The sequence below is a fragment of the Nipponia nippon genome, unplaced genomic scaffold (assembly GCF_047370975.1).
Source record: "Nipponia nippon isolate SJK-2023a ecotype South Korea unplaced genomic scaffold, ASM4737097v1 scaffold_6, whole genome shotgun sequence".
NCBI lineage: Eukaryota > Metazoa > Chordata > Aves > Pelecaniformes > Threskiornithidae > Nipponia > Nipponia nippon.
The window spans coordinates 49,882,287-49,907,642 of record NW_028262380.1 but is presented as its reverse complement, the minus strand read 5'-3'; the positions used below and the strand labels follow the sequence as shown (position 1 = coordinate 49,907,642).

At 60.5% G+C, this 25,356-nt stretch overlaps 2 protein-coding genes across 3 annotated transcripts; one reads left to right on the top strand and one right to left on the bottom strand.

Moving 5' to 3' along the window:
* Window positions 1–9,118: 9,118 nt before the first annotated feature.
* Window positions 9,119–22,847, top strand: LOC104021347 (uncharacterized). 2 transcript variants are annotated; one of them, XM_087737717.1, is made up of 33 exons: window positions 9,119–9,282; window positions 9,770–9,889; window positions 10,286–10,405; window positions 10,487–10,714; window positions 10,944–11,057; window positions 11,159–11,278; window positions 11,588–11,713; window positions 11,814–12,020; window positions 12,186–12,354; window positions 12,491–12,659; window positions 12,909–13,134; window positions 13,494–13,619; window positions 13,827–14,042; window positions 14,266–14,574; window positions 14,779–14,991; window positions 15,185–15,754; window positions 16,171–16,386; window positions 16,602–16,840; window positions 16,923–17,052; window positions 17,388–17,566; window positions 17,683–17,869; window positions 18,224–18,442; window positions 18,671–18,854; window positions 19,144–19,345; window positions 19,416–19,580; window positions 19,848–20,048; window positions 20,141–20,684; window positions 20,831–20,959; window positions 21,145–21,252; window positions 21,340–21,576; window positions 21,705–22,128; window positions 22,350–22,485; window positions 22,774–22,847. In XM_087737717.1, exons 1-33 carry the CDS (start codon window positions 9,174–9,176, stop codon window positions 22,828–22,830), a joined length of 6,699 nt encoding a protein of 2,232 aa, XP_087593843.1. In that variant the 5' UTR covers window positions 9,119–9,173; the 3' UTR covers window positions 22,831–22,847. The 2 variants fall into 2 exon arrangements, with proteins under 2 accessions (XP_087593843.1, XP_087593844.1); XM_087737718.1 differs by having other exon boundaries at window positions 9,139–9,282; window positions 15,167–15,754.
* A 743-nt stretch (window positions 22,848–23,590) lies between these two features.
* On the bottom strand, window positions 23,591–24,953 carry CLDN23 (claudin 23). The gene has a single exon (XM_009474718.2). The coding sequence runs from the start codon at window positions 24,699–24,701 to the stop codon at window positions 24,000–24,002; it is 702 nt and encodes a 233-aa protein (XP_009472993.1). The 5' UTR covers window positions 24,702–24,953; the 3' UTR covers window positions 23,591–23,999.
* Window positions 24,954–25,356: the final 403 nt, after the last annotated feature.

Below are 25,356 nucleotides of genomic sequence, written 5' to 3'. Positions count from 1 at the left end.
GTGGGGCATCTTACCAACAGCCGCCTGAGACAAGATAAAGTTACAGTGAGCAGTAGTGAGCGTGTAGGCAAATCTTTTGCATTGATTCATTTGAAGTTGATTAAAATTCTGGCACTAAAATGAAAGAAAGACTACATCTTGGAAATGGAAACCCTGCCCTAAGATGAGATAATGGCCTCTGAAGCAGTCTTGGCAAGCCCATTTGAATACTTCTTATATGAAAATTGAGGCAGTGTCAGAGCCATGGCTACAGGGCTCTATCCTCCGCTTGTTTCCCAGTCTTATCCCAGCGAGTTTGCCACGGCAGCATTGTCCCAGATGCTGAGCCCCAGAGATGATACGCTAACTGCAGGGCCTGCTGGAGGTTTAGGATTGTTTTAAATAATGCGGGCTGTTTGATTAGCTGAACCAGGCTCGCTCTGCCAACACACTTGCTATGTATGGCAAACACACTCCATGTTTGGCTTCAAGCACACTTTCCGTGTCATCGATGCAAAAAATTAAGTGGGCACAATATATCATAAGGAAATACTCCAAAGCCCCTGCCTCCCCAAAACACACACAAAAAAATCCCTCATTTATTTAACATCACAGGAAAGAAACCATTTCATCTACCAGCCACAAAGATAATACTAATTTATCTTGGTTGCTGTGAGCGGTAGAAACTTGATACAGCAAGCTCCTCTGTGAGAAGGCGATTGTTTCTATTTTTGTGGGGACTGGTATTTGTGGGATTAAGCAAGATGCAGCCCCAGCTCCCCGGGTGCCTGCTTTTGGGCAGTACGGCAACAGCAGTGTTTTGCACAGGGCTAAAAGCTCAGTCAGTGTAAAGCAGTGTGTGATGCGGTTTGATCTGGCAGAGAGCAAAGATGCTGTGAGTCATGAAAGAAAGTCAAAATGCTCATCCTGCATGAGACTTTTGCAATCAATAGGATTTAGGCAGTGTTATTCCAGGGAGGAATACCAACCCTGCCTACGTTTCTCGCTCACATCAAATTTTCCTGAGTGCTCCTCCCATTTGCTTGAGCATTGGGATTTCTCTGCTCGTTCCAGACTCAAGGCAAACAGACACTCAACAGGAAAGACTAAATACAGCCCATCGCAAAATGTGGACCCTACAATAGCAAACAGCTGTAGTTGCCTGGGCTGATGCCCTTCTTGCTCCAACTGCCCACCTTCCTGGTATCTGCTAGGTAAGAGGAACAGCTGCTGGTGATTGACTTTGGCAACAGGGGCTGCATGGTGATGCCAGACTGCAAGGGGCTGACCCCAGTCTACTGCTTTTCATCTCTTAACCCTATGGTCCAGAGATGTAGCAGGAGAGGGGAAGGTGACAAAAGTCCCCAAGCAAACCCTGTGCTTGGGAAGCGACCGGACTTGTACCAAGTCCAGCCAGTATGATCACAACTTTTGGGTCGCCTAGGCTAATATCCTCAAGGTGATCTGCAGACAGCCTGATGTTAGCATGCCATTGCTGGACCCCCACACCAAAAGGTGTCTTCTATGCTTCTTGCGGTGTGAGAAGCAGACAGCAAGGCACATTTCCCATGCAGCTAATATTGTTTCCAGCACTGCCAATTAAGAAGGAAGACATGAATAGGCTGTGATGAACAGAAACACGCGGGCATCTATTTTAAAGCAGTTTGGGTCTCCAGCACTTGCCATTCTCTCCCCTGGAGTGCACCATGCCATCTGCTCCAGTAAGTGCAAGTGCTGGTGCTGAAGAGCAATGTCCTGCAAAGCAATGGGAGAGCTTTCATGGCCAGCAGTAACCTGGTCTTGTCATCTCTCTCTGTGCGTGCCAGGTTGAGGTAACTTGGTCGTTTAGCACATGCTCTCGGCTGCCTCTAAAGAGCTTTTGGAGAAGAATTAACCTGGAAATATGTGGCAACTCACTGCATGGTGGAGGCAGAGATGCAAGGAGTACTCCTGTACATGAAATCCTACACCTGGCATTTGCACTGGGTTTGTGCTCAAACCCAAGCCGATGGTGCAAGGTGAGAAGCCCCCCTTCTGGCTGAACAGTGAGGGTTGGCCATACCACGTCCCAGCAGAGCACACCATCAACAGGAAGCAGTGCAGATATGTGCCAGCAGCTGGGATGCCCTGTTCCACGGGCACCTGGCTGCTAGCTGCAGCTCTCAGGATGCCAAGGAATGGATTAACCCCTACCACATCTGAGACAGACCTTAGAAACGGCTAGGAAAGGAACGGAATGGAAATACCGCTTGCAGCAGTGTATCTGCAGCCAGGGTATGCCCATGTCTCAGATGCTCTGCACAGCTGTGGTCTCCCCAGTGCGAGAGGAGAGCACCAAGGATTTTTAAAGGTCTGGGATAGTTTCTACACCTGGAACAGGGTAGAGTTATTCTGCCTTGAGTGGACAGATGAGGTACAGCTGTGAGTGGGCAAGGAGGAACTGTCTTTCACCAGGTGAAGCTCTTGGGCGTCCTGTTAGAAGGAAGCAAGCAGAGCTGGTTTCTTCCCACAGAAGAAGCTGAGAGGAGGAAGTCCCTGCTGTGGGATATTGAGGTTTGCAAGAGTTCAAAAAGGGATACCTTGAGGAAAAAGCCATCAAGAGCTATTAGATGGAGACAAGCTGTCTAGCTCAAGAAATGCTGATCGCTGGAACCTGGGTGAGGTTTCAGGGAGAACTGCATGCCTTCCCAGTTCTCTCTCTCCTCCTTAAGCATCATTTCTTTTTCTTTGTGACTTTTTTCCCCTTAATTTTGTTGAAAGCTCCTTGGGGAACAAGAAAGGGAAGTGATGTGTGGAGCACAGTCTGTCCCAGGGTTATAATGCTTTATTGCTTGTTGGTAGTAAGTAAGATCTGCTGTGATAGCCTGAGGGCAGATTGGCCTGTTTTATAGCTTGCTTTGTCTCCCTGCAGCTCTCAGTACTGCTTGGAGTCATTAAAGAAGTGACCCTGGAAGTGTTGGCAGAGGATGAGGTTTGCTGTTGCTTCCTGCATGAGTGCCTTCACTGCGTGCTTCACATTGCAGTGGGCTGCACTGTCGCCCCAGGTCTGGAGCAATCAAAGTAGATGAGGTTTTAATGCAAACACTAAGAGCAGGTATCAGTGACTCCAGGGCAATATCGTGAGTCAAGGAGGACATCCTGGTCTAGGACACCAACCGTGCTTCTGGCAGTGAGGACTGAGTGTACCCAGATCCCAACCTGCACCGTGATGTTCATGGAGGGAACACACACGGGCAGGTTGGATGAGAAGCCATGATGGGTATGAGCTGGTCCCTGCTCTGGCTGAGCCTAGCAGCAGCAGCCAAGTGCAGATGCAGCCTTCAGTACGTAGAGAAGGAGGAAAAAACTGCAGACTGTTGGAAATCAGAAAGCGAAATCCCCTTCTAAAAAAAAAAAAAAAAAAAGAAATCCGATCAAAGGTGGGTGGGGAGGAAATGTTCTGGGGTCATGTTAAAGCTAGGCTAATTTTCCAAGTAATGATGAATCAGATGTTTTCTTGTGAAGTTACATGCATCTAGAGAAGAGATGATAAAGGCAATTGTTCTTCTTGGTATGCCTTATTAAGCAACTAAAGACAGTGACATAATGCTAACGGGTATCTGTGATGCTGGAGCAGTGTTGGGTTTGCTGCTTCTGGAAGAGGAGGACCTTTTCTCATGAAAAGGTTTTTACTCTGTTAGATAATGAGCTTGGCCAAGGGACACAGTGAGAATGCATCTTTGCCAAGGGTGTTCACTCTGCGTGTTGAATACAGAACCAGAGATGGGGTATGGGCTAGGAGGAACTTGGAGCTATTAAGTAGAGGATGAAAAAACAGACTAGAAAGCAACACCCCTGACATTTTTTTTTGCGAAGAGTTTTACTTCTCTTTGGGGAATAGCAAGGTGTGGCCAGCTGGTTATTCTGGGGTAAGGAGCCTCCAAGTTTCCTGGTCCCACCTGGACCTGCCAGGTCCTGGTCACGAAGGGCAGAAACATGTTGGTGTGAGGTGGCAGCTTGGCTGAAAGCAGGACTGGCTGGAGGGGCGAGCAAGAAGTGTGTGTGGCTGCTGTGAAGAGTGTAGGCACTGTGCCAGACAGCACGATGGGGCACAGAGATGAGGCCAGAGGAGACAGTGAAGGGTCAGCCACTGCCCACGAGAGCTGGCAAGACATCCATAATGATGAATTCAATCTGTGGTCATTATAAGCAGCAGTGAACGCTGCCCCTTATCCAGCCACAGCGTTGCTTAATCTTTGCAGGCAATCTCACCCATCCATGCAAGAGACGCTCAGCTGCTCATGGGTGGGTTGCCCATCTTCCCATGCTCTTGGCCATAACTTGCAGCAAGGGGAGACAGCAGCACTTCATGTTGCTTTAAATACTGGGTCCGGGATAAACTGACCTCATGGACCTGCCTGGCGGGAGACACCTCAGTGGAGCAGGGTATCAAAGGACTGGAAACAATCCTTCAACATCCATATCAGTGTGTGTGAATCTATATATGCATCTGTCTATATGTGTGTATGTACATGAGTGTGTGTGTCACCAAGTGGGAGGCCCCTAATGTCCTGCTAGCACAGCTATCCCCCAGAGAGACCTGCATGCCTGCGACCCTGGGGAGATGCTTCTGCCCTGTTGGGGTGGGCTGACAGTGATTTTCCTTCCTGCTCCCGAGGTGGAAGGATCAGAGCCCCAGAGCCAGGTCAGAGCTACCAGGGGTAGGAGACTTCCCCCCCCCCCCCCCCCCCATCATCCTGTCCTGGGCTAAACCTGGGCTTGGCCTCCTAGCAGAGTCTGTATCGCCTTGTCCCACTTCCTCAGCGAGGGTGCAGGGAAGCTTTGAGCAGGGTTTGGTGGCAGCCTGTGAGGCTGGAAGGTGGGATGTGCGACAAGGGTGCTGTAAGGCCGGGTGTGAGCTATGGCATCTGCAAGTGGAGGTCCCGAGTTCCTTCCCTGTTCTCGCCAAGGCTCAGGGATAACTCGCAGAGCCTGGGAAGAGCAGGACAGCAAGGCAGGGCTTTCCTGCAGCCTTCTGCTGCTCCCCAGTGGCGGCGTGGACAGCCATCACAGGCGGGTCCTGATGGGTGAAGCCCTGACGGGAGAGGGTGCGAGGGCTGTGGCATCCCTAAGCGGAGGGCCTGCTTTCCTTCTCCATCTTCCCCAGGTCTGGCAGATAACCCTCACCGGGCTGGGGAAGAGCAGGATGACAAGGGTGTGGGGGAGATGCAATCGCAAGCCTCGAGTTTTTTTTGAAAATAAGAAAACTTTTTTTTAGACCCTCTTGAGCACTAAACAGTACCTTCTGGGTTTATTTTCCAGAATCAGCGAAAGAGGTCGAAACCGGCTCAATTTCCTTATCCTGATAATTCACTTGCTTCTTAAAAAGATTGTCCTCTCCTGTTCTGTTCTGAAACAAATGGCATTAGGGCAAACACATCAAGTTTCCAGCCACTTCTAGGGTGATCAGAGCAGCGTAGCCCTTGTCGTTACTGCTGAGAGCAAGAAATTGTTTCCTCAGGGCATTCATAAAATCAGTCCTCCAGATGGCCTGAATGTCATTCCTTTCAAAATTAACCCTTTTAACTAATGGAAAGAATACTATGGTAAAGGATGCTGTGACTTTAGGTTTCTTGCCAGGCTGCATCACAGCAGGTGCTGTTTCCTAGTTCTCCCCAGCAGTGCCTTAGGTTTGTAAACTTATTTTTCCAGGGCTGTTTGGCCTTTGGGAGGTGGGAGGATTTGCCCACAGGTCTCAGTGTTGGTGCTCCTCCTGCCTACGCTGAGGCTCTTGGAGGCTGGAGGTATCACCTGTGAGACCACTTTGTTGCTCATTAAAATACCCACCAAGGCAGATGCTGCTGCTTGCTTTGGGGCTGGTGCTGGGCACGTCTGCTGGCCACAAGGGTATAGGTGGGAGGGACGTTTAAGCAAAATAAAGACAACGCTGCTAAGAGAGCAAGGCAGAAAAATGGCAAATGAGGGACAATGTCTCCATCCTATCCCTCTGGCAGAGCCTCTATCACCCACTTTGCAAGGCTGCCCCAGGCCAGAGTTACTGGGATTAGCTGGTATGTCAGGGAGTCTTCCAGCACTGGAGCACCACTCTGCCAGTCTCACGGGAGCGTTGCAGTCAGTGTGGCGGATGCTTTGGGTTGCTGTGGGCCAGACCCTGAAGCAGGAGTTGTAGTTCTTGGGCACAAAGTAGACAGCCTGTTTGTTCAGGACTGAAAAAGAGATTTTTGTTATCTGGCAAAAGCATCAGGTTTTGAAACTGAAATTAAAAATACCTTTATTAAAATAGTTTGGAATGCTCTGAAATTTTATTTTTAGTAACTTCAGCATTGAATAAGATGTTTTCCTAGGAAGAAATGGGTGTTTCATGAAATCCAGTTTTTCTGCTGGAATAAATTTTAGACAACAGATTGCAGGCAGTTTAATTTTGAGCACGGACACACAGCACAAAGTCAAGTAGAACTGTACTTTCTTTAGGGGAACAAGGTTGCAGTAACTTAGTAACTGATGTGAGGCAGGGTGTCCCACTGATTTTTTTTTTTGGTTTGTTTTTGTTTTTTTGTTGGTTTTTTTTTTTACAAGCATGACATCCCTCATCTTTAGGAAAAGAGTGCTTAAAAGTTACTGGGAAGGAAATAGAATAGTTTAAAACTTCTTACACTAATAATGACAAGAGAATCTGATCAATCATTATAGCAGAAAGGATGCATGTAATTTTAGCGTGATCAATTTTATATCATTCACATATTTAATGTGAAACTGCCTTTGAATATTTGAAAAAATTATTTGCTGTACTAGGAATAATTACAGGTGAAAGTGTTATTTTGCACTTATTAGGATGTGGTGCTGGACTTTTGTATAGCATTTTGCATGCTGCTGTTCAAGTGAGCACAGATTTGCTCCCTCCCATCATTTTGGTGGGAGCCTTCTGCTATCTTCAAGCCCCCCTTAGCTTTTGGAGGCAGAGAAGGGAGAATCTAAATGTCAGTGAGAAAAGGAGACTTCCCAACTGATGGAATTGTAAAGAAAAACCTGAAAATATCCAACAAATTTCTCCAGAAGTTGAGGCAAAAACCCCCAGTACCTCGCAGAGCAAACGCCACTGTGTGTGCATATGAATATAATTGTGTACAGTGGGCCACTGTCTGTGCATACATATACCTGTATGTTCTATCTATACACATATATTTAAAATACTTTGACTTAAAATCATGCTTTAAAAAAAAAAAAAAATCTCCTGCATTTTAAGAGGCTGGCCACACCGGGTGTCCTCTCCATCACTGCTGGCCCAGCTCCCCAAGCTCACGCTCAGGTGCACTGGAGATTTCTGATGCATCCACTAACTTCTGGACCCCTTTCCACAGTCCTTCTGCTTCCACCTGCCCTTCCCAGCCAGCTGCTGCGAGGAGCTGCTGCTTCGGTGGTGTGGTTATACCACAGGGGAAGCCTGATATCAGGGGAAGGCAAAGGCCACGCTGGAATTAAATTGAACGCAAGGACAGGTGGGCAAGGAGAGCCCACTAGTCTTCCAGGAGTGATGCACACCGCAGCCCCCAGCCCAGAGAACTATTAGGGGCCTGCACACCCACCTGGGCAGGCTGCCAGGGCCCCTTCCCTGCCTGAGGAAAGGACATGGAAGGCGGGAAAAGGACCATACATGCTGGGCACCCCAGGGAGGCAGGAGGGACCCTACTGGGTCCTGCCCAAAGTGCTGTCCTGCTCCTTCCCATCACAGAGGTATTGCTCTTGGGGGAAGTCTCTGTCCCCTTCCTTGGGTTGGCTCTTGCAGGTCGGTACAGGCTCAGTGCCTGAGTGGAGGCAGTGCTGGAGATCCTGGGGAGAAAGGAGTGTGCTGGGGGTGGCAAAGCTGGGGCAGCCCCTGGAGATGGGGCTGATCCCCAGGGACCTACCACAGCTCTCAGCACTGGCCTGCAGGGGTGATGAGGGCATCAGGGCTTTCTGCACCTGGGAGTGCCTGGATACTGCTCTGTTGTGCGTCCGTCTGTCCTTTCCGCTCCCTCCTCCGACCACTGGGACCCCCTTGCCTAGTATCCCTGCCCCAGGGATGTTCATCATCCCTGGGTCCTGCACACTTTTGCTCCCTGGGGAGTGCCTGGGGAAACCAATTGCTCAGGGGCACTGGGATGCTGCCCCAGAGAGAGAGAACAGCTCGGTGAATCTGTCCCCTGGGCTGCAGCACTGGTAGGGGTGTGTGTTAGGGCTGTACTGCAATGCTGTACATCTTTTATGTGCCTGAACATCTTACAGACGGACAGTGGTGCCAGTGAGTGTGTACCCACAGCGGTAACTGCCCGGGTTCAGCTCATGTGCGGGGAGGTGTCGTGGGGAGGCTAGAGAGGACAAACGCACAGCATCCACGGGCAATGGACGTGCTTGAGGCACAGACTGGTCCTGGGGGTGGACAGACGCCCATGCCACCGTGCGCAGCTGGCTGGCGAGCCGAAAGCCGTGGAGGGGCAGCACGCCTGCAGCTTCCCCCGGGTGGGTAGCGAGGGGGCCTGCCACCCCCGTGCCCGTCTCCTCGGCGGGGGCGATGCCCCTGCGCTTCGCGGGGTGGGAGGGGGCTCCTTTCCCAGGCGGCGGCAGGTGCCTTATCCTCTTGCTGTTTTCCTCCCTCAGCCGCTGCTTCTCCTCTCCTTGTTGTGCTCCAGCGGCTTCTCCACAGCCCTCAAGGTCGAGGGCCGGCGGCGGCCGGGCGGGCGGCAGCGCGCAGCCCCGGGGCCCGTGTTTTCGGAGGCTGCCCCCGCCTTCAAGGCTGCCGCTGCCTTCCCACGCCCGGCGCAGGTGCTGCGGGGCCCGGTTCACACGGCCGGCTCTCACAACAACCCCGGCCGATAAGGCGGCCCCGCGCAGCGGGACGAGACGGGGCAGCCGGCGGGGGCCCGGGGACCCTTCGCGCCCCCCGGCTCCCGGGGGGCGGCGGGCGCCGAGCGCCCCCGGCCTGGCACCGCAGCTGCCCCGCCCGAGGCCGGCGCCCCCCGGGCCCCGCTGGGGGCTCCCCGGGGCAGCGCGGCGCAGCCCCCGCGGCGGCGGGGCGGGCCGGGGTCTCCGGCGGCGGCGGGCGGTGCCCGCGGTGCCCAATGGCCGCCCGCGCCCGGGCATAAAGGCGGCGGCGGCGGCACCGCGCTCCCCTCCGCCGGCCGGGCCCCCCGGAGCCGCCCCTCCCCGCTGCCGCCGCCATGGGCCGCCCCCCGCCGCCGCTCCGCCTGCTCCTCGCCCTCCTCAGCATCCTCCTGCCGCCGCTGCCGCCCGCCGGGATCGCCGCCGGCGCCGGGACCCGCCGCGCCTGTGAGCCGGAGCCGGGGCCGGGGCCGGGGCCGGGGCCGGGACTGGGGGGGGAGGTCCCTGCCCCATCCCGAGGGGCTGCGCCCGCCGCCTCAGGGCTGCTTGCTGCCCCCCGCCATCGGCTTTGGGGGGGCCCCTGCCACCTGGGGTGTCCCCCTTCTCCCCACCCCCCGGTGATGAATGGGTCCCTGCCCTCTGGGGCATCCTTCCCACCCTGACAGCATGGGGGGTCCCTGCACCCTGAGGAGCCCTGTCCCGCCGCCTAGGGGGCTTGGGGGGGTCCCTGCCTTCCCTGGGGGAGGGACGATAGCCTGTAGTTCTCCCTCCAGCCCCGCAGGAGGTCCTGGGGTGCCCCTGGCTGGGGCCAGTCCTCCCCCTCCGCAGGGCTGTGCTGGGACCCCCAAGCCGGCAGCTGCAGGGGGCGTGTGCCGGAGGGTGCTCGGCGCGGCTGCCCAGGCTGACTGCGGGCCGGGCTCCCTCTCTCCCGCAGTGCCCGCCGGCCCCACATGCGCAGCCTCACGCCAGGCCACCTGCGGTGCCGGCTGCATCCCCATTCCCTGGCTCTGCGATGGCGAGCAGCAGTGTCCCGATGGGACGGACGAGCAGTGCGGTGAGCGGAGGGAAGCTGGCACCCATCCTCTGTCGTGGGGTGGCCTGGGGGGCTGCACTGTGCGGGCATCGAGGGGCCCTGATGCCCAGGGGGGTGGTGGGGCAGGGCAGGCCAGAGGCACCTCGCTCCTTGCTGGCTCTGCCAGTGGCTCCTGTGTGGCACCGTGCAGGGACGTGTGTGCCCCAGAGCTCCTGGGGAACGTCTGTGGCATGGTGACATATCCCGGATCCCAAGCTGAGCGAGGCAGCCCCCCACCTGCCAGAGAGCCCTGTTGTGGTCCAGCCCCTTGGCAGAGCCCCGCGGGCATTGCCAGCACCTGCCCCGTGCCAGGACAGAGGGGACCCTTGTGATTGTGCCAGAGCAGTAGGTCCCAGTGACTGTGTGCTGTCCCTGCAGATGTTGCCTGTGGTGGGGACCCCCACGTTTGGCAGTGTGACGATGGCCAGTGTGTTTCTAGCAGCTGGCGTTGCGATGGTGCTGCTGACTGCCTGGATGGCTCTGACGAGCAGGACTGCGGTATGTGATCTCTGCTGGGGGGGCTGGGTGGGGGTGGCTGAGGGCACAGGGCAGGGTGCGAGTGCTGCTCTGTTCCCTCAGTGTGTGGGGCTAAAAAGGTGCAGTGTCCCGGCACCCACCACTGCATCCCGCACTGGGAGCTGTGCGATCGGCACCAGGACTGCGAGGACGGCTGGGACGAGGAGGGGTGTCCCCAGCAGCCCTGTCTGCCCGGGCAGTGGCAGTGCAGGAACAGGGTGTGCATCATGGCCGAGTGGAAGTGCAACGGGATTGATGACTGTGGTGATTCCTCGGATGAAGATGTCTGTGGTAAGCGAGCATGCTGGATGGTCCTCAGTGCGGTGAGACCTGTCCAGGCCATGTATAAAATAGGGGGTACTTTGCCTTCTTGGGCTGCAGCTCCCCTTGGGATGGTGGGAAGCATCCCAGGAGCATGTCGATGCTTTGTGGGGCCTCCCTGTGAGTCTGGGACCCATGGCTTCCCCTGTGCCTACCTGGTATGGGTCTGCCCTCCTGACATGAGCTGTGTGTGCCATAGCCCCCTGCCCACCTGGCATGGTGCGGTGTGATGAGGGGAAGTGTATCCTGGAGTCACTGATGTGCAATGACGAGGACGACTGCCTGGACGGCACTGACGAGCCCAGCACGTGTGGTGAGTTGTGTGTGGCTGCTGGCCACTGCCCGTGTGGCTGGGGCCGGGGGGAGCCGCAGAGCTGTCCTGCATCATGTCACCCCTCCGCTGCGTCCCTGCAGGTCGGAGCTGCTTTGTACGCAACGGGGGCTGCGCAGAGACGTGCACTGACACGCACTGGGGTGTGCAGTGCTCCTGTGGGGCCGGCTGGGTGCTGCAGGCGGACGGGCAGAGCTGTGCTGGTAAGGAGAGGTCAGGGTGTGCATGCTTTGGGCATGCATGGCCTTGGCCACCAAGAGCAGGGTCTCCCTGGAGCCAGCGCTCCTGCGGGAACGCCCACCTCAGCCCCGCTCCTGCCTGTGTGTCGCGCCTGGCCCTGCAAAGGCTGTGTCTAGGTCATGTCCCAGCAGCAGCTGGTGCATTTTGGGGCTGGGGCCCAGGTCCTGGTATCTAGGGAGCCTGCCTGTGTTTCCTGGGGAGCAGTGTCGGTGCGGTCTGGGGGGCAGCTAGCCAGCTGTGTGGCGGGCTCCTGGCTGTGCCTATCCCCACAGATGTGGATGAGTGCTCCCTGGAGTACAGCCCCTGCAGCCAGCTGTGCAGGAACACCCCGGGCGCTTTCAGCTGCACCTGCCTCCAGGGCTACACCCTGTGGCATGGCACTGCCTGCGAAGTGGCAGGTAGGGTGAGCCGGGGAGCCCAGGCTGTCTGAGGGGCTGGGCAATGTCCTCAGCTAGCTGCGTCCCCGCTCACCGGGTGACGTCCCCCTCGCCCGGGCAGACAACGCGACACAGATCCTGGTGGCCGTGGGGCAGGACCTGGCCCTTCTGGATGTGCGGACCCAAGCCTACCGGCCCCTGCTCTCCACTGAGACCGAACCCCGCGCCTTGGTGTATGACCTGCTCCGAGAAACCTACTACTGGCTGACAGAGGATGGCGAGCTCCACACTCACCTCCCGGGGAAGGGCACGCGGCCCCTCTATGCAGGTGGGGAGGAGCGAGGGCACTGGGTGCCATAGCAAGGCTGAGATGGGTGCTGAGAGCTGGCCTGCCACCCCAGCCCTGCCTTTCCTGTAGAGGAAGGGGCAACCCAGGTTTTTCCTCCTGGCCTGGAACAGGGGTGCTGTACCTTAAACCGCTCTGTCTCTGCAGATGCTGGGGAGGTGAACAGCATCTCCGTGGACTGGTTCACAGGGCAGCTGTACTGGGCCAGCAGCCACCCTGCAGCCATCTGCGTGGGGCTGGGCGATGGCCGGGGCTATGTGACGGTGCTGGGGAAGGATGTGGCACCGGAGCAGCTGACAGTGCATCCGGCTGCAAGGTGAGGAGCGAGTGAGCCAGGGTTGGCCCTGGGCTCCTGGGTGAGCGATGCCAGTGCTGACCGTGTCATGCCTGCTGTGGAGCTGTGGCAGCACTGGTGTTATGCCGTAAAGTGGGTGCTTAGTGCCTGCCCCCAGGTCCCTGTACTGGGTCAACCGCGGGCAGAGGGGCCGGACAGTCATTTCTGCAGCTGGCATGGATGGCTCAAACCGGCAGGAACTCACAGTGGTGTCCATGGAGGAGCCTGTGGGGCTGACCCTGGACCATGTGGCTGGCAGGCTGTACTGGATCAGCGAGTACAAGGAGGTAGGGATGTGGGGCAGGAGGCTCTGCCCCCTCCCAGGTGCTGGGAGGCCATGAGGTGGGAGTGGGGAGGGTGGCCCTGGTTCTCCTGTGGCCACGGCCAAGGCATGGGAGGGAGCAGGGAGCGGTGCCCAGGTCTGGCACACATCCCTGGGCTGGGAGGGGGAAGGCACCACCGTGAGCCCCGTGGCTGCGGGACAGTGCTGGAGTGTGGGGGTGCCACACGGTCACCATGCCTTGCCTTGTCCCCAGTCCATCGAGACGCTGCGGGTGGATGGCAGCGGGCGCCACTCCTTTCCCGCTGTCCTGCGGAGCCACATGGAGCCACTGGGCCTGGCTGTGTTCGAGAGCCGGTTCTTCTGGACCGACGGCACGGAGTTGGTGTCAGCGACCTGGGCCTCTCCCCAGGAGCACGCAGTGTTGCTCCGCGCCCCTGTCACGGCTTTCACTGTGCTGCACGCACTGCAGCAGCCTCCCCGTGAGTACCCTGCCGGGAGCCTGCAGCGGGTGCAGGGCTGGCAGCACCCCCACCGCTTCCCTGGGTGCTAGGGGAGGCTGTGCTGGGTCCTGGAGCTCACCGGGTCCTGCCCGATGGCTATCCTGGTCCTGCGACAAGGGGTTGTGGGGTTGCGACAGGGGGGACATATGAACCTGTAGGAAAGCTGCTGAGTCCCATGGCTTTGGGTAGAGCTGAGCCCTCCTACCTCACGTGACACTGCTGCCCTGCCTGGGGTAGCCAGCCCATATCCAGCCCTGGGACAGCCTGTGGTTTTGGGGGATCGGGAGAGGCATGGGGGATCATGGCTGCCTGAGCTCTTAATGTCCCCTTGCTCCCAGGGGACACTGCTGCATGTGCTCCGGGCCTGTGCAGTCACCTTTGCCTCCTGTCCCCTGTGCACCCTCGGGGCTACAAATGTGCGTGTCCAGAGGGCCTCTTCCTCCTGCCCTCGGGGAAGTGTGCAGGTGAGCAGGGTCTGCGAGGTGGGCTGGGCTGCCTGGGGCAGGATGCATCCCTGCGGGAGTCGGAGGGGGGCTGTAAGGGGCTGTGGCTTTGGTGGGATGAGGTTCCCAGCACACACCAGTGCTGTTATGTTTCTGCCTTGGTTCATGCCGGTGACCCCATCCATTGCCACCAGGGCCACGCTCACACACTGCCCTTGTATCCCGCAGAGCTGTCCATCGTATATGCGTCGGGGAAGGCCATCTCCCTCGTGCAAGTGGGCCCTGGAGCACACAGCAAACGGCTGCAGGAGTGGCGGGAGCCCCTCCACCTGCAAGATGTGGACTGGCGGCGGTCGGTGCTCTACGGGACGGATGACCGTGGGACACTGCTGCGTGTCGTGGGGCACCCTGGCAGGAGAGAGACCATTGCAACTAGGCTGCCAGGTGAGATGCTATGGGGTGATGGAGGGCATGCTCCCCTTCCTGGTGCTCCCTGAAGCCTGAGAATCTCCTGGGTGCAGAGCACAGCAGTCCCATAGTGCCCACACTGGGGCTGTGCCGAGGCACCGGGCAGCTGTGTCCTGGTTTTAGGGGCAGGGAGGAGCCAGGCGGAGGAGCAGGGTCATGGGACAGCCCCATAACTGCTTGCCTGCCTGCTCTTGCTAAGTCTGCTCCGCCCACGTGGACATCCGCTCGGGGGACCTGTACTGGCTCGCATGTAACCGGAGGGACATCGGGGTGATCCAGGCATCTGACATGTCCCCACGCATCCTGCACCGTGCTCGCAGCAGCATCCAGCACCTCTTCTTGGACTGGCAGCGGGGCACCCTGTACTGGCTGGCCCGTGGGCAGCCCCTGCAGCAGCTGAGCCTGGCTGGGGGTGCCCCACGGGATGCCTGGAATGAGACGTGGCCTGGAGACCTGCCTGCAGTCATGGATAGCAGAGCCTTCAGCCTGCTTTGGAGCTCAGCCCTGGGTGAGCCCTGGTGGTGTCTGGGTCCCTACATGCAGCAGGTCCCTGCCCAGGCAGTGGGGTGCTCATGGGGCAGACTCTGTCCCATTGCTGGGCCCTTGGCCTCAGCCATGAGGTCCTTGCCATAGCTGTGGGTTCTGGGAGCACAGGGTGGGCCACGAGGGGTGCCTGTGGGCCCCAGGGCACTACCATCCCTCTGCCTTGCAGGCCTGCGGGCACTGAGTCTGACCAAGCGGCAAGCAGTCACCCTGGCACCCAGCTGGTCCCATGGCCTCGTGGCTGCCTTCGAGCCATACCTGGTGTCGGCAAATGGGACGGCTCTGCTGCTGTGGGACCGGAGGACGCTGGCCCTTGTGCTGTCCCTGCCAGCAGCAGGTGTGCAGGGAGTGGTGGTCTTCGTGGGCTCGGAGCCGCAGGCTGGTAAGAGTGGCCATGGCTCTGTGCCTGGTGCTGGTGTTGTACCTGATGGGGCTGGGTGGCCCATGTTGCTCCAAGCTGAGGCAGGGTGCCTGGCTGCTGTTGGCCATGTGGGGTGCTCTTGGAGGTGCCCGAAATGTGGGGAGGGCACAGCCCCAAATCCAGGCTCATGTTGCAGTGCCTGTGCCTCTGCCAGTGCCACCAAGCAAGGGGTCTGCCCTGCCGCTCCCTCCACCTGTGACCACCACTACAAGGACAACCACAAGCACCACTGCTGCTCGGCCCACCACCTCCACCACGAGACCTATGCCAAGCAAGACCACCACTGCACTCACCACTACTCCTGCACCAACCAGCAAGGCTACCACAACACCAGCCACCACCACCAGCCAGTCCACATCAACCAAGACCACCCCTGTGCCAACCACTGCCCGGACCACACCAACCAAGACCACCACTGTGCAGCCAGTGACCACCAGCACCACCACCACCACTTGGTCCTTGCCAACGAAGACCACTGCCCCACGGCCAACTACTATCACCCAGCACCCAACCAGCCCTGCACGAGTAGTGCCACCTACCCCACCCCTCCTGTCCAGCCCTGCACACCCCCTGACCCCAGTCCCCCACCTGTCCTGTCCTCGCACGCATGTGCCCTGCCGTGACGGAACTGAGTGCGTGGCCCAGGAGTACATGTGCGATGGGGAGAAAGACTGTGCGGATGGCTCTGATGAGGATGGGTGCGCCCAGCTCTGCGACACCCCAGGTAGGAGATGTTCTTCAGTCCCCTGCGCAGCTGGGTCTCCCCGTGCCAGGGTTTCTGGCCGCTTCCTGCTGGGGTTGGTGGGATGGGACCCTGGGAAGGTCTGAGTGTGTTGTGCCCTCTGAAGCTTGTGAAGTGGCATGCTGCTTTCTTCTGAGCTTGGCACTGGGCTGGAGGTGCTGCGAGTCAGAAGGGGACAACAATGCTGGCCTCACTGCTTACCGTGACCTAGATGCGGCTGAGCTGAGACTGCCTCAGTCGCCTTGCCTGGGACCTAGATGCACTGGGATGCACTGACTAGGAGGGACCAAGCCCTGTTGCTGTACTGTGGGGCTATTCTAGGTTGCTGGGGGGCTAGCAGAGGGTCTGGGCACCCTGGCTGCCTACCGCAGGCTTAGCAAGACCTCTTGTCTCCCCAGGGGCCTTCCACTGTGCGAGTGGAGCCGTGTGCGTCGGGGCTGGGGAGCGCTGCGATGGGGTGCCGCAGTGCCCCGATGCCTCAGATGAGACAGGCTGCTGGAGCCCCACACAGGAGTGTGCCCTGCGCTGCGACGCTGCCACCCGCTGCGTCCCCGAGAGCTGGCTGTGTGACGGCCATGCTGACTGCCTGGACCACACCGATGAGCAGGGCTGTGGTGAGACCCTGGCGCTGGGTGGGACAGGGGCTTCTGGGGGTTGCCTGCCCCACAGGTGGGTGCACCAGGCTTCCCGTGGGTCCAGAAGCAGGCACTGCCCAGGGCAACCCGCCGAGTGGCTGGAGGGGCTGTACCCTGCTCAGTGCCATGCCTGGGATGGGGATGGGGATGGGGATGGGGACGGTGCCCCTGCTCAGCCCCGGCCCTGTCTGCAGTGCTGAAGAAGTGCGGCCCGGCTGAGTTCTCCTGCCGGAGTGGGCAGTGCGTGGCCCTGGCCCTGCGCTGCGATGGCGACCGTGACTGCCGGGATGGCTCGGATGAGGAGGGCTGTGCCGTGCCCCGGCCGCTGCTCTGCCGCATGGGCGAGGTGGCGTGTCCCCACAGCGGGGAGTGTGTGCCGGAGGCCTGGCGCTGCGACAGTGCCGCCGATTGCGGGGATGGCACAGACGAGCAGGTGGGTGGGCTGGTGGGGACACAGCCTGTCTCCGCTCGCTCCCAGGAGGGCTGCTGGCCCTGTTCACCCTCTGCTCTTGCAGGGCTGTCACCAGGAGGAAGGGCTGTGTGGGGACCGGCAGTGGGGCTGCTCCCATGGCCACAAGTGCATCCCTGATGTCTGGCGCTGCGACGGAGAGAATGACTGCACAGATGGCAGCGATGAGGCTGGCTGTGAGCAACACCCTGCTTTATCCCCAGTGTGTCTCACCCAGTGGTGGTTGGTGGGTGCCCAGCACAGAGGGAGGTGGGGATGTGTCTGTGCCGAGGCGAAAGGCCATGTGTGCTGGTTGCCTCTTCCCAGCATCTGTGGTGGCTCCAGGTCTGTTGTCCCTGTGGGGTGGTGGCCTTGGGATTAGGATAGCCTGAAGCCAGGCTACAAGCACACAGCTCTGGATGTGGCTGCAGTGAGCCCTGGCCACCCTGTGGGAGCAGCTGCATCTGCCCCAGCTGAGCAAAAGGAGCTGGTGGGCAAGGCTCAGGGCAGCCTTCCTCACATGTCCCTGCAGGCCAGCCTGCTCCCTGCCAGAGTCACGAGTACCCATGTGGGCCGGGAGCCTGCCTGAATGCATCCCTGGTGTGTGACGGCCGGCAGGACTGCGCAGACGGCTTGGATGAGGGGGGGAACTGCTCTGTGCCCTGCCAGCGGTCCTGCGCTCATCTCTGCTACCCCTCGCCTCAGGGCCCTGTGAGTGCCAGCAGCCCTGGTCCAGGGGCTTATCCTGCCATGCTGCCCTGGTCCGGCTGCAGGAGGGAGCCTCATGTGTCCCCAAGAGGGGACCCTGACAGCCCCTTTCCCCACAGCGGTGCTGGTGTGACCCAGGCTATCGGCTGGCCGAGGACGGTCTGTCCTGCATGGACATAGACGAGTGCACAGAGTGGGGTGAGGAAGCCTGCAGCCAGACGTGCCTCAATGCCCCAGGGTCCTACAGCTGCGGCTGTCTCCCTGGCTACCTGCTGGAGCCCGATGGCCGTGTCTGCAAACTCGGTGGTAAGCCCTGGGACAGCCAAGCAGCGCTGAGGGTCCCTGGCACTCTAGGGTACACCCGGAGCTGGTAGGTGCCTGTCCCCCTGTGCCTGCTGCCCACGGGGAGCCTTGTATTCCCGCATATGGCCCTGTCCCATCTGTCGTGGCCTCCCAGGCCCCACTCAGCTGTGAGCTGCTGCTTGCCAGCCCATGGCTGGTTGGAAAATCCATCTGCACTAGCTGGGGAACATGCTGTGCAGTAGGGCTGAGTCCCAGCAGGCTCCAATGCCTGCAAGTGCCATGTTCCCTGCCTGCGTGTGCTGGGGCTGTGGGGCCACCAGCGCTGAGCAGGGTCCGGGTGGCTCTGTGTTGTCCCAGGTCCAGAGCCCATGCTGCTGGTGGCTGTGCAGTCAGAGCTGTTGTCCTGTGGCCTGCGGAGTGGGCACGAGGAGGTGCTGCTGCCCACTGACAAGGACCGCGTTGTCTTCTCACTCGACTATGACCTGGTGGAGAGGAAAATCTTCTGGATGGACCTGGCCACAGAGAGCATCCGCTGGCAGGACTTCGACTTGGGAAAGAAAGGCACACTGGTGAAAGGTGGGCTGTGACAGCGTGGGGTTAGCAGGGCTGGCCTCTCTGTGGCTGTGCAATCTTCAGGTTGCAGTGGGGTGCCAGGCTGTGTCCCCTTGCGTAGAGAGGTGCTGGTGGGAGCAGGGCTGGGAGGAGCTGGAGCTCCTGAGATGGAGGGGACCTGGGCTGGGAGCATCATGCCAGAGGGCCATGCAGCTGTCGCCCCATGGGTGCTGACTCTTGGGCGCATTGCAGGTGTGAGGTCGGACTGTATAGCAGTGGACTGGCTTGGGAGGAACCTGTACTGGACAGATGGGGCAGCAGGGCAGGTGCTGGCCACTCGCCTGGGGGCTGCCTGGCGAGGGATACCGGAGTACACTGTGGTGATGGATGGAGACCTGGACCGGCCCCACTCCCTGGTGCTCCAGCCTCTGGCAGGGTAAGACTGGGACAAGAGGACATGGGGACCTCCTTGCCATCCCTGCCCTGCCCCATTTTCCTCCACAGAGGCAGGCAGCAGGCTGGGGAAGAGTTGGGATGGCCTCACCTGGGTGCTGTTGGGGCTGTGCGACTGGGGAAGAAGGAGCCCAGGCACCTGTCCCTGCCCTGGGTGGAGCTCTCAGTGCATCCCTGGTGGGATGGGAAGCTGCGTGCTGCTCCTCTGGGCTGCCCTGGTACTGGGACGATGCTGTGGCAGGTCTGTGGTCCAGCACCTCTCTTCCCGCCAGGCTGCTGTACTGGTCAGAGGTGGGGAGCCACCCACGGCTGATGGAGGCCACCATGGATGGGAGTCGGCGGCATGTGCTGCTGGCCCAGGGGCTGGGCTGGCCTACAGCACTGGCCCTCGACCTCCCCACCTGGAGGATCTTCTGGCTGGATGAGAAGCTGGGCAGTGTCGGTTCTGCACGTCTGGATGGCACCGGTGTGAAGGTGTGTGGTGCGACTCTGGTGACAGGGCCCTGATGGGGGCCGGGGTGCGCACTCACAGCCTCTCTGCCAGGTCCTGCAGCTGGGCTGGGTCCAGAGCCCCTTTGCAGCAGCTGTGTGCGAGGGCGAGCTCTACTGGTCGGAGAGGAAGGCATGGTCTGTGCAGCGGGTGGACAAGGCCAGCGGCAAGAACAGGACCGTGCTGCTCAAGCGACACGGGGAGCCCCATGGCCTCCAGGTACCTACCTGGGGGAGCTCCGAACCCTGCCGCACCAGCTTTGCTCTGAGTGCGGAGCCACTGGGAGCTGTACCCCTGTCCCGGTGGTCCTTGGGCAGCAGTCCCTGTGGTAAAGAGTCTCTGGTTCTCTTGGAGCATCTCTGCCTCACCATGCTGCCCCTAGCTGGGCCGTGTCCAGGCCTTGGGAGCATGGCACAGTGTCGGTCGTGCTCAGCTCCACTGCTGGGTGCTGGCAGGGCCGTGAGGCTGAGTCTGCCCTTCCCGCAGGTGATACACCCAGCCCTGCGCCCCGTGGCCGCTAACCCGTGCGTGACGCGTGGTTGTTCCCACCTGTGCCTGCTGAGTGCCAGGCACACTGGGCAGTGCCGGTGCCCCGCCGGGCTGACACTGGCCGCTGATGAGACCACTTGCCTGCCCCTCCGTGATTCGGCGTTTGCCCTCCTGGTGTCACCGGCAGCTGTGGCGCAGGTACCATCCTCCAGAGCCAGCCCTGGGGGCTGCTGTCCTTGCTGTTGTCAGGGGAGCGGGGTCCCAGTCCTGGTGCTGCCATCTTCTTGCAGGTCTACCTGAAGGACCTGCCCACAACGGCTGGATCCCATGGCCTTCCCCCACACCGGGCCCTGCCCTTGGCCAAGGTGGGCCGCCTGACAGCCGTCGACTACGCAGTGAAAGACAAGAGCCTGTACTTTGCGGAGGTGGGGGGTGACTCCATCGGGCTGCTGCGCCTGAAGGACTGGGACCGGCTGTCCTGGAAGCAGGCGGTGGCTGTGGAGGGCACGGTGACATCCCTGGCCCTGGACTGGCTGAGCGGGAACCTGTACTGGATCGGGGGGCAGCCGCCCAGCATCCATGTGGCAGCTCCCGGGGGGCGGTGGGCCCTGGCGCTGCTCAGCAAGGGGCTGCAGGGCGCTGCCTGGCTGGCGCTGTGCCCTCGTGCCTCCACCATGTGCTTTGTCACGGCAGCTGGCAGCCGCAGGCCCGGCGCCATGGTGGAGTGTGCGGCCATGGACGGCACCGGCCGCAGAGTGGTCTGGAGGAAAGCCCGGGCTCCCACTGGCCTCGCCTTTGGGGGTGCTGGCAGCCGGCTGTACTGGGCAGACCGCGGTGAGTGTGGGCTGAGCCGGGGCACCGCTGGGGATAGCGGTGGTGCGGGTGCTCGGTCCGCAGGGCACAGCCTGGCACAGCTCCAAGGGGCAGCCCAGAGCCCTCTGTGCCCCCACATCCGATGTCCCTGCATCTGTGCCCTGCAGAGAGAGGCACCATCAGCAGCGTCGAGCTGGATGGGTCCCGCTTCCGGGTGGTGCGGGAAGGGCTGCACGGCCTCTCGCTCTTCGCCGTCGGAGAAGGCTTTCTGCTCTGGAGCACGACCTCAACCAACGGTGAGTCCGTTTGCTGTGCTTTGTCCAGCTCCTCCTACTGCACCAGGACACAGGGGCCTCTGCCAGTCCCTGTGGGGTGCAGGCTGCCCCACCCCGGGGTGAAGGGCAGGCTGGGGGACCCCACCTCCCATCCTGGGCATCCTTGCGGGAGGAGGTGGAGCAGTGCTGACCCCATGTGTCTCCAGGCTCCAGCAAGATCTGGCACAGCCGGCTGGAGCGGGCCGAGAGCTGGTGGTTCCCAATGGAGCAGGAGTTGGTAGCCATGAGGATTTACAGTCAGTTCTCGCAGGAAGGTGGGTCTGGGGCTGCCCCAGCCCAGGGCACCTGGGGGGTTGAGCCGTGCCCTGTGGTGTCCATGCTAACCCATGCTGTTTTGGCAGGCACCAACGGCTGTGCGAAGAGCAACGGAGGCTGTGCCCAGCTCTGCCTACCCAACCCTGCAGGGCGGCTGTGTCGCTGCTCCCCCGGCTACCACCTGGTGCGTGGGGTGGCATGCACGCTGGCAGTGCCCTGCCCGACCCCGCTCCAGCCCTGCCCTGACCTCCGGAGCTGCATCTCTGGAGAGCAGGTCTGCGATGGGCACCCTGACTGCGCCGACGGCTCCGATGAGTCTGACTGTGAGTGCCTGCCCGCAGCCGGCGCGTGCAGGGGTCCTGGCTGGGCACAGCGGGGGCCTGCCCAGTCTCCCCCAGTTCAGGAAGAGGGTCTCACCTGGGTCTCTGCTGATCTATGCCCATCCCTCTAGGCTCCTCTGTGGAGGTGAGGAAGCAGGTCCCCACGGTGGCACCATCAGGAATGTCCCATGTGGAAGAACAGAAAACAGCCTTACCCACAGCTGCACTCAAGCCTCAGCAGCCCAGCCCCAGCCTGCCCACAGCCCCGGGCCCCCGGAAGCATGGAGAGCCCTTCCTGGTACCCCCCAGCACTGAGGAGGTGCTGGGGGCCATGCCGTGCAGCAGCGAGACGTGTAACCTGCGTGGGGACTGCGCCATCGAGGGTGGGCGAGTGACGTGCCACTGTGCCCTGGGCTATCGTGGTGACTACTGTGAGGAGGCAGAGGTGCAGCCGGTTGCAGGACCTATCGCCCTGGGGGTGGCCGTGCTCCTGCTGCTCGCTGCAGCTGCTGTGGGGGCCCTGGCTTACATGCGGAGGCGGGACAGGCGGAGGAGGTGAGCTCTGGGGCTGGGCTGGGCCAGGTACAAATGAGGATGGAGAGGGACAGGGTCTCCCTGCCCAGGGACAGCCTGGTGTCCTGAAGCACTCCTGGGCTATGTGGAAAGCTCCCATCACCCCTGCAGGCTGTTACCGGGGGTTGCGGCAGGACCTTGGGATCTGCCCCATCTCTAGGAAATGGCCATGCCATCCTCAGTGTACTTTTTTTCCTCCCCAGGACCTCAAGCACTGCCTCCACCCGGGTGCTGACCTTGTACCACCGTGAAAGCGACCCTGAGGAAGAGGACGAGGAGGACGAAGAGCTTCCCCCCAAGAGTGATACCTTTGTGAATGAAGCTTACGATGGGAAAGAGGTGAGCAGCATCTGCAGCAAGCCCTGGTAGGGACCCCCCTGCCACCCTGGCGTGCCCCAAGGTCCCCCTGATATGCAGATCCCTCCCCAGGCCCAGCGCTGGCATGGTGCCCACTGTTGAGGCAAGCTCTGCCCTCCTGCTGGGGGAGAGGGGCAAGACCTGGGGGTGCCTGGAGCCTGGCTGGTACAGGGGCTGCCTGTGGCTGGAGCCCCTGTGCCAAGGTGTGGGGTGGGCCCAGGGAGGCTGGCTCAGACTCACGCCTGATGCACCCATCTGTGATCTCTGCAGGAGCTGCCAGCCCCACTGAGGAAGGGACCATCTCGCCCTGACACTGTATTTTCATAAAGGAACGTTGTGCAGCATCTCTGGTGCCATTGTGGTTTGTGTGTGGGCCGGGGAGGGGAGGCTGGTTTGCTCTTCCCGGATCTCTAAGCTCTGGGGAACTTACAGTCCAGAGCAAAAAGCTTTGGGAGGTTTCTCAGGAAGTCTCCAGCCCCAACACACTCTCTGAGCGACCTGAATCTGATCCCCCACCGCAGGGTGCATCCTGTACCATCCCTTAACCGCACTTGGAGCATCTCAATCCACCGTCCCTCTGCAGCAAGGCTTAGCTTGCTGACCGGGGTGCTTTGGGCTCACCTGGGGTAGAAATCTGGCCGAATAGTTCTGCAAGGAAGCTGGCTCAGCTCTTGCCCTGTTATGCAGGGTGCTGAGCAGGATTTTATAGTGCAGTTCTGGCGTCCTGAGTGTCCCCTACAAACCAGTAAGACCAGTTTTACTGCCTCGCACCAAGCTAATGATGAAAGGGGAAATATACGCTACTTTTTTTCCCTGCGATCTCTTTTTTTTTTTTTTTCCCGCTGAAGTGGCTGTGGTCAAGGAAGGAGAAACCTCTTCCAGAGCTGATTTTGACCATGGGGGAAAAGCCCTGGAGGAAGGTGCTATAAAAGCCACCCGTCCCCTTCTACAGACCTTTCCTCCCTGCTTCAGGCAAAAGCACGGGAGAGCTGGGTTAGCAGTACCCACTGGCTCTAAGCCGAGCCTGCCTGGCAGAAAGCCCATAACCATCCCACAGCACAGACCCGTTGCTCTTCATTTATTTTGCTCTTTGCACAGCCCTGAGGTGAGCAGAGATGTGTGGGAGGTGCTCCCCTCCCCTCTTCCCAGCCCTGAAGGCTACACGGTGCTAACCTGCACCTTGCTCATGTGGGAACACCGGAGCTGCCTTTGCCCAAGCTGCTGCACAGTGCAGGAGGATGAGCTAAAAGCTACATGGAGGGGCTGGAGCCAGGGCTGGTCCTCAACCCAGCATGGCTTTGGCACAGTTGTGGGATCTGGAGCACAGCAGGCTTTTGAGGAGGTTGCAGAGATTTAAGCCAGGTCCTTAGTCTTGTTTCCAGCCTGCTCTGAGGTGCCCCAAGAGAAAGGCGTGGCTCGGAGGGGCAGGGGCCAGCGCTGCTCTCTGCGCCAGGTAGGTGGGCTGGCCCGTGCCTGCTGCTGTCCCTGTGCTGGGGCTACAAGTCGGAGTCACAAGGCAGGGTGCTCCTCCAGTGTTGTCCGTCTTGCTCGTCCTCCAGCACGTCCCAAGGATTGCGGTAAGCCCCAGGGGGGGAGCACGGCCCAGCCTCCAGCACAGCGCTGGGGGGCAGTTTGGGGGCCCTGCGCTCCTTGCAGCAGTGGTGGAAGCTGAGGGTGAGGGCCAGCCCCCCCAGGATCTCCAGGCAGCTTCCCAAGTAGTTCAGCACCAAGCTGTAGCCTACAACCAGTGTGCTGCGAGCCGGTGCGGGCAGTGCCCACAGCTCATGGGTGTACCAGGAGGCAGGCACGAGGCTCAGCAGCCCCGAGAGGAGCAGCACAAGCCCTGCCACGCCAGCCAGCAGGTGCCGTGGCTCCTTCCGCCAGCAGCGAACCCCCAGGGCGGCCACCACCAAGCCCAGCAGGGTGAGCACCAGCGAGGTGGGCATCAGCCCTTGGGCCACCCGCACGGGCACCTGTGCAAAGTAGCCCAGCTCATCAGCCTGCCCGCAGCGGCGCTCGTGGCTGCTCTGCTGCTCTCTGCACATGTCCCAGATGCCCTGCTCCAAGACGAGGTCAGCAGGCTGGTCAGGTAGGAGGCTCACCTGCCTCCAGCTGGGGGTCAGCGTGCCCGTCAGCGTCAGCAGGAGCCCGCAGGGGCACAGCACCAGCCCCACGATCATCGCTGTCGGCGTCCGCATGCCGGGGAGGTGGGTGAAGCGGGCTCCAGCGTGCTCCTGCTTGCCAGAGGCAGGGAGGTCCGGGGGGGCTCCGGGGGAGCAGGGGCTCGCTGCTGCCGCCCCTCACCTGGGCAGAAGAGGTGGCCCTGGTGCCCCAGGGCTGCTCGGTGCAGGCAGGGGGATCCGGCGGTCGGGCAGTAGTCCCAGGGCCCCCCGTGCGGTGGGCGAGCCCGCTGAGCCGCCGCTGGCCACCGCCCTGGCTGTGCCCGGGGCCGCGGGGAGGTGCCAGCGGCAGGAGGAAGTGCGGGCAGGGAGGAGTGGAGGAGTGCGGGCAGGGAGGAGTGGAGGAGTGCGGGCAGGGAGGAGTGGAGTGCGGGCAGGGAGGAGCCCGGCGCAGGCAGGGCCGGCCGGCCCCCAGCCCCGGCTGCGGCGGGGGCAGCGCCTGCCAGGGCCGCGGGAGCCTGCGGGCAGGGCCGAAGCTCTGCCCTCCGCGCTGCCCTGCAGGCGGCCGGGGGCGGTCAGCCGCCCCCGGGCTGCAGCTGGCACCGGGACGTCTCGGCGACACCCTGGGGCTTGGCAGCGCTCGGTCCCCACTGCTGCCTGCTGGGGGAGCACAGGACCCTGGGAAGGCTCACTTAACTGAACGGACTGTGAACTTGTCTACTATCAACTGAAT

What these genes read in the sequence shown, in the direction of transcription:
- LOC104021347 (XM_087737718.1), top strand. Translation starts at nt 9,174, where the DNA reads ATGGGCCGCCCCCCGCCGCCGCTCCGCCTGCTCCTCGCCCTCCTCAGC. An exon ending in CCAGCTCTGCGACACCCCAG is followed by an intron (nt 15,755 to 16,170) that starts GTAGGAGATGTT and finishes TTGTCTCCCCAG; the next exon opens with GGGCCTTCCACTGTGCGAGT. An exon ending in GGGAGCCCCATGGCCTCCAG is followed by an intron (nt 19,581 to 19,847) that starts GTACCTACCTGG and finishes CCCTTCCCGCAG; the next exon opens with GTGATACACCCAGCCCTGCG.
- CLDN23 (XM_009474718.2), bottom strand. Translation starts at nt 24,701, where the DNA reads ATGCGGACGCCGACAGCGATGATCGTGGGGCTGGTGCTGTGCCCCTGC.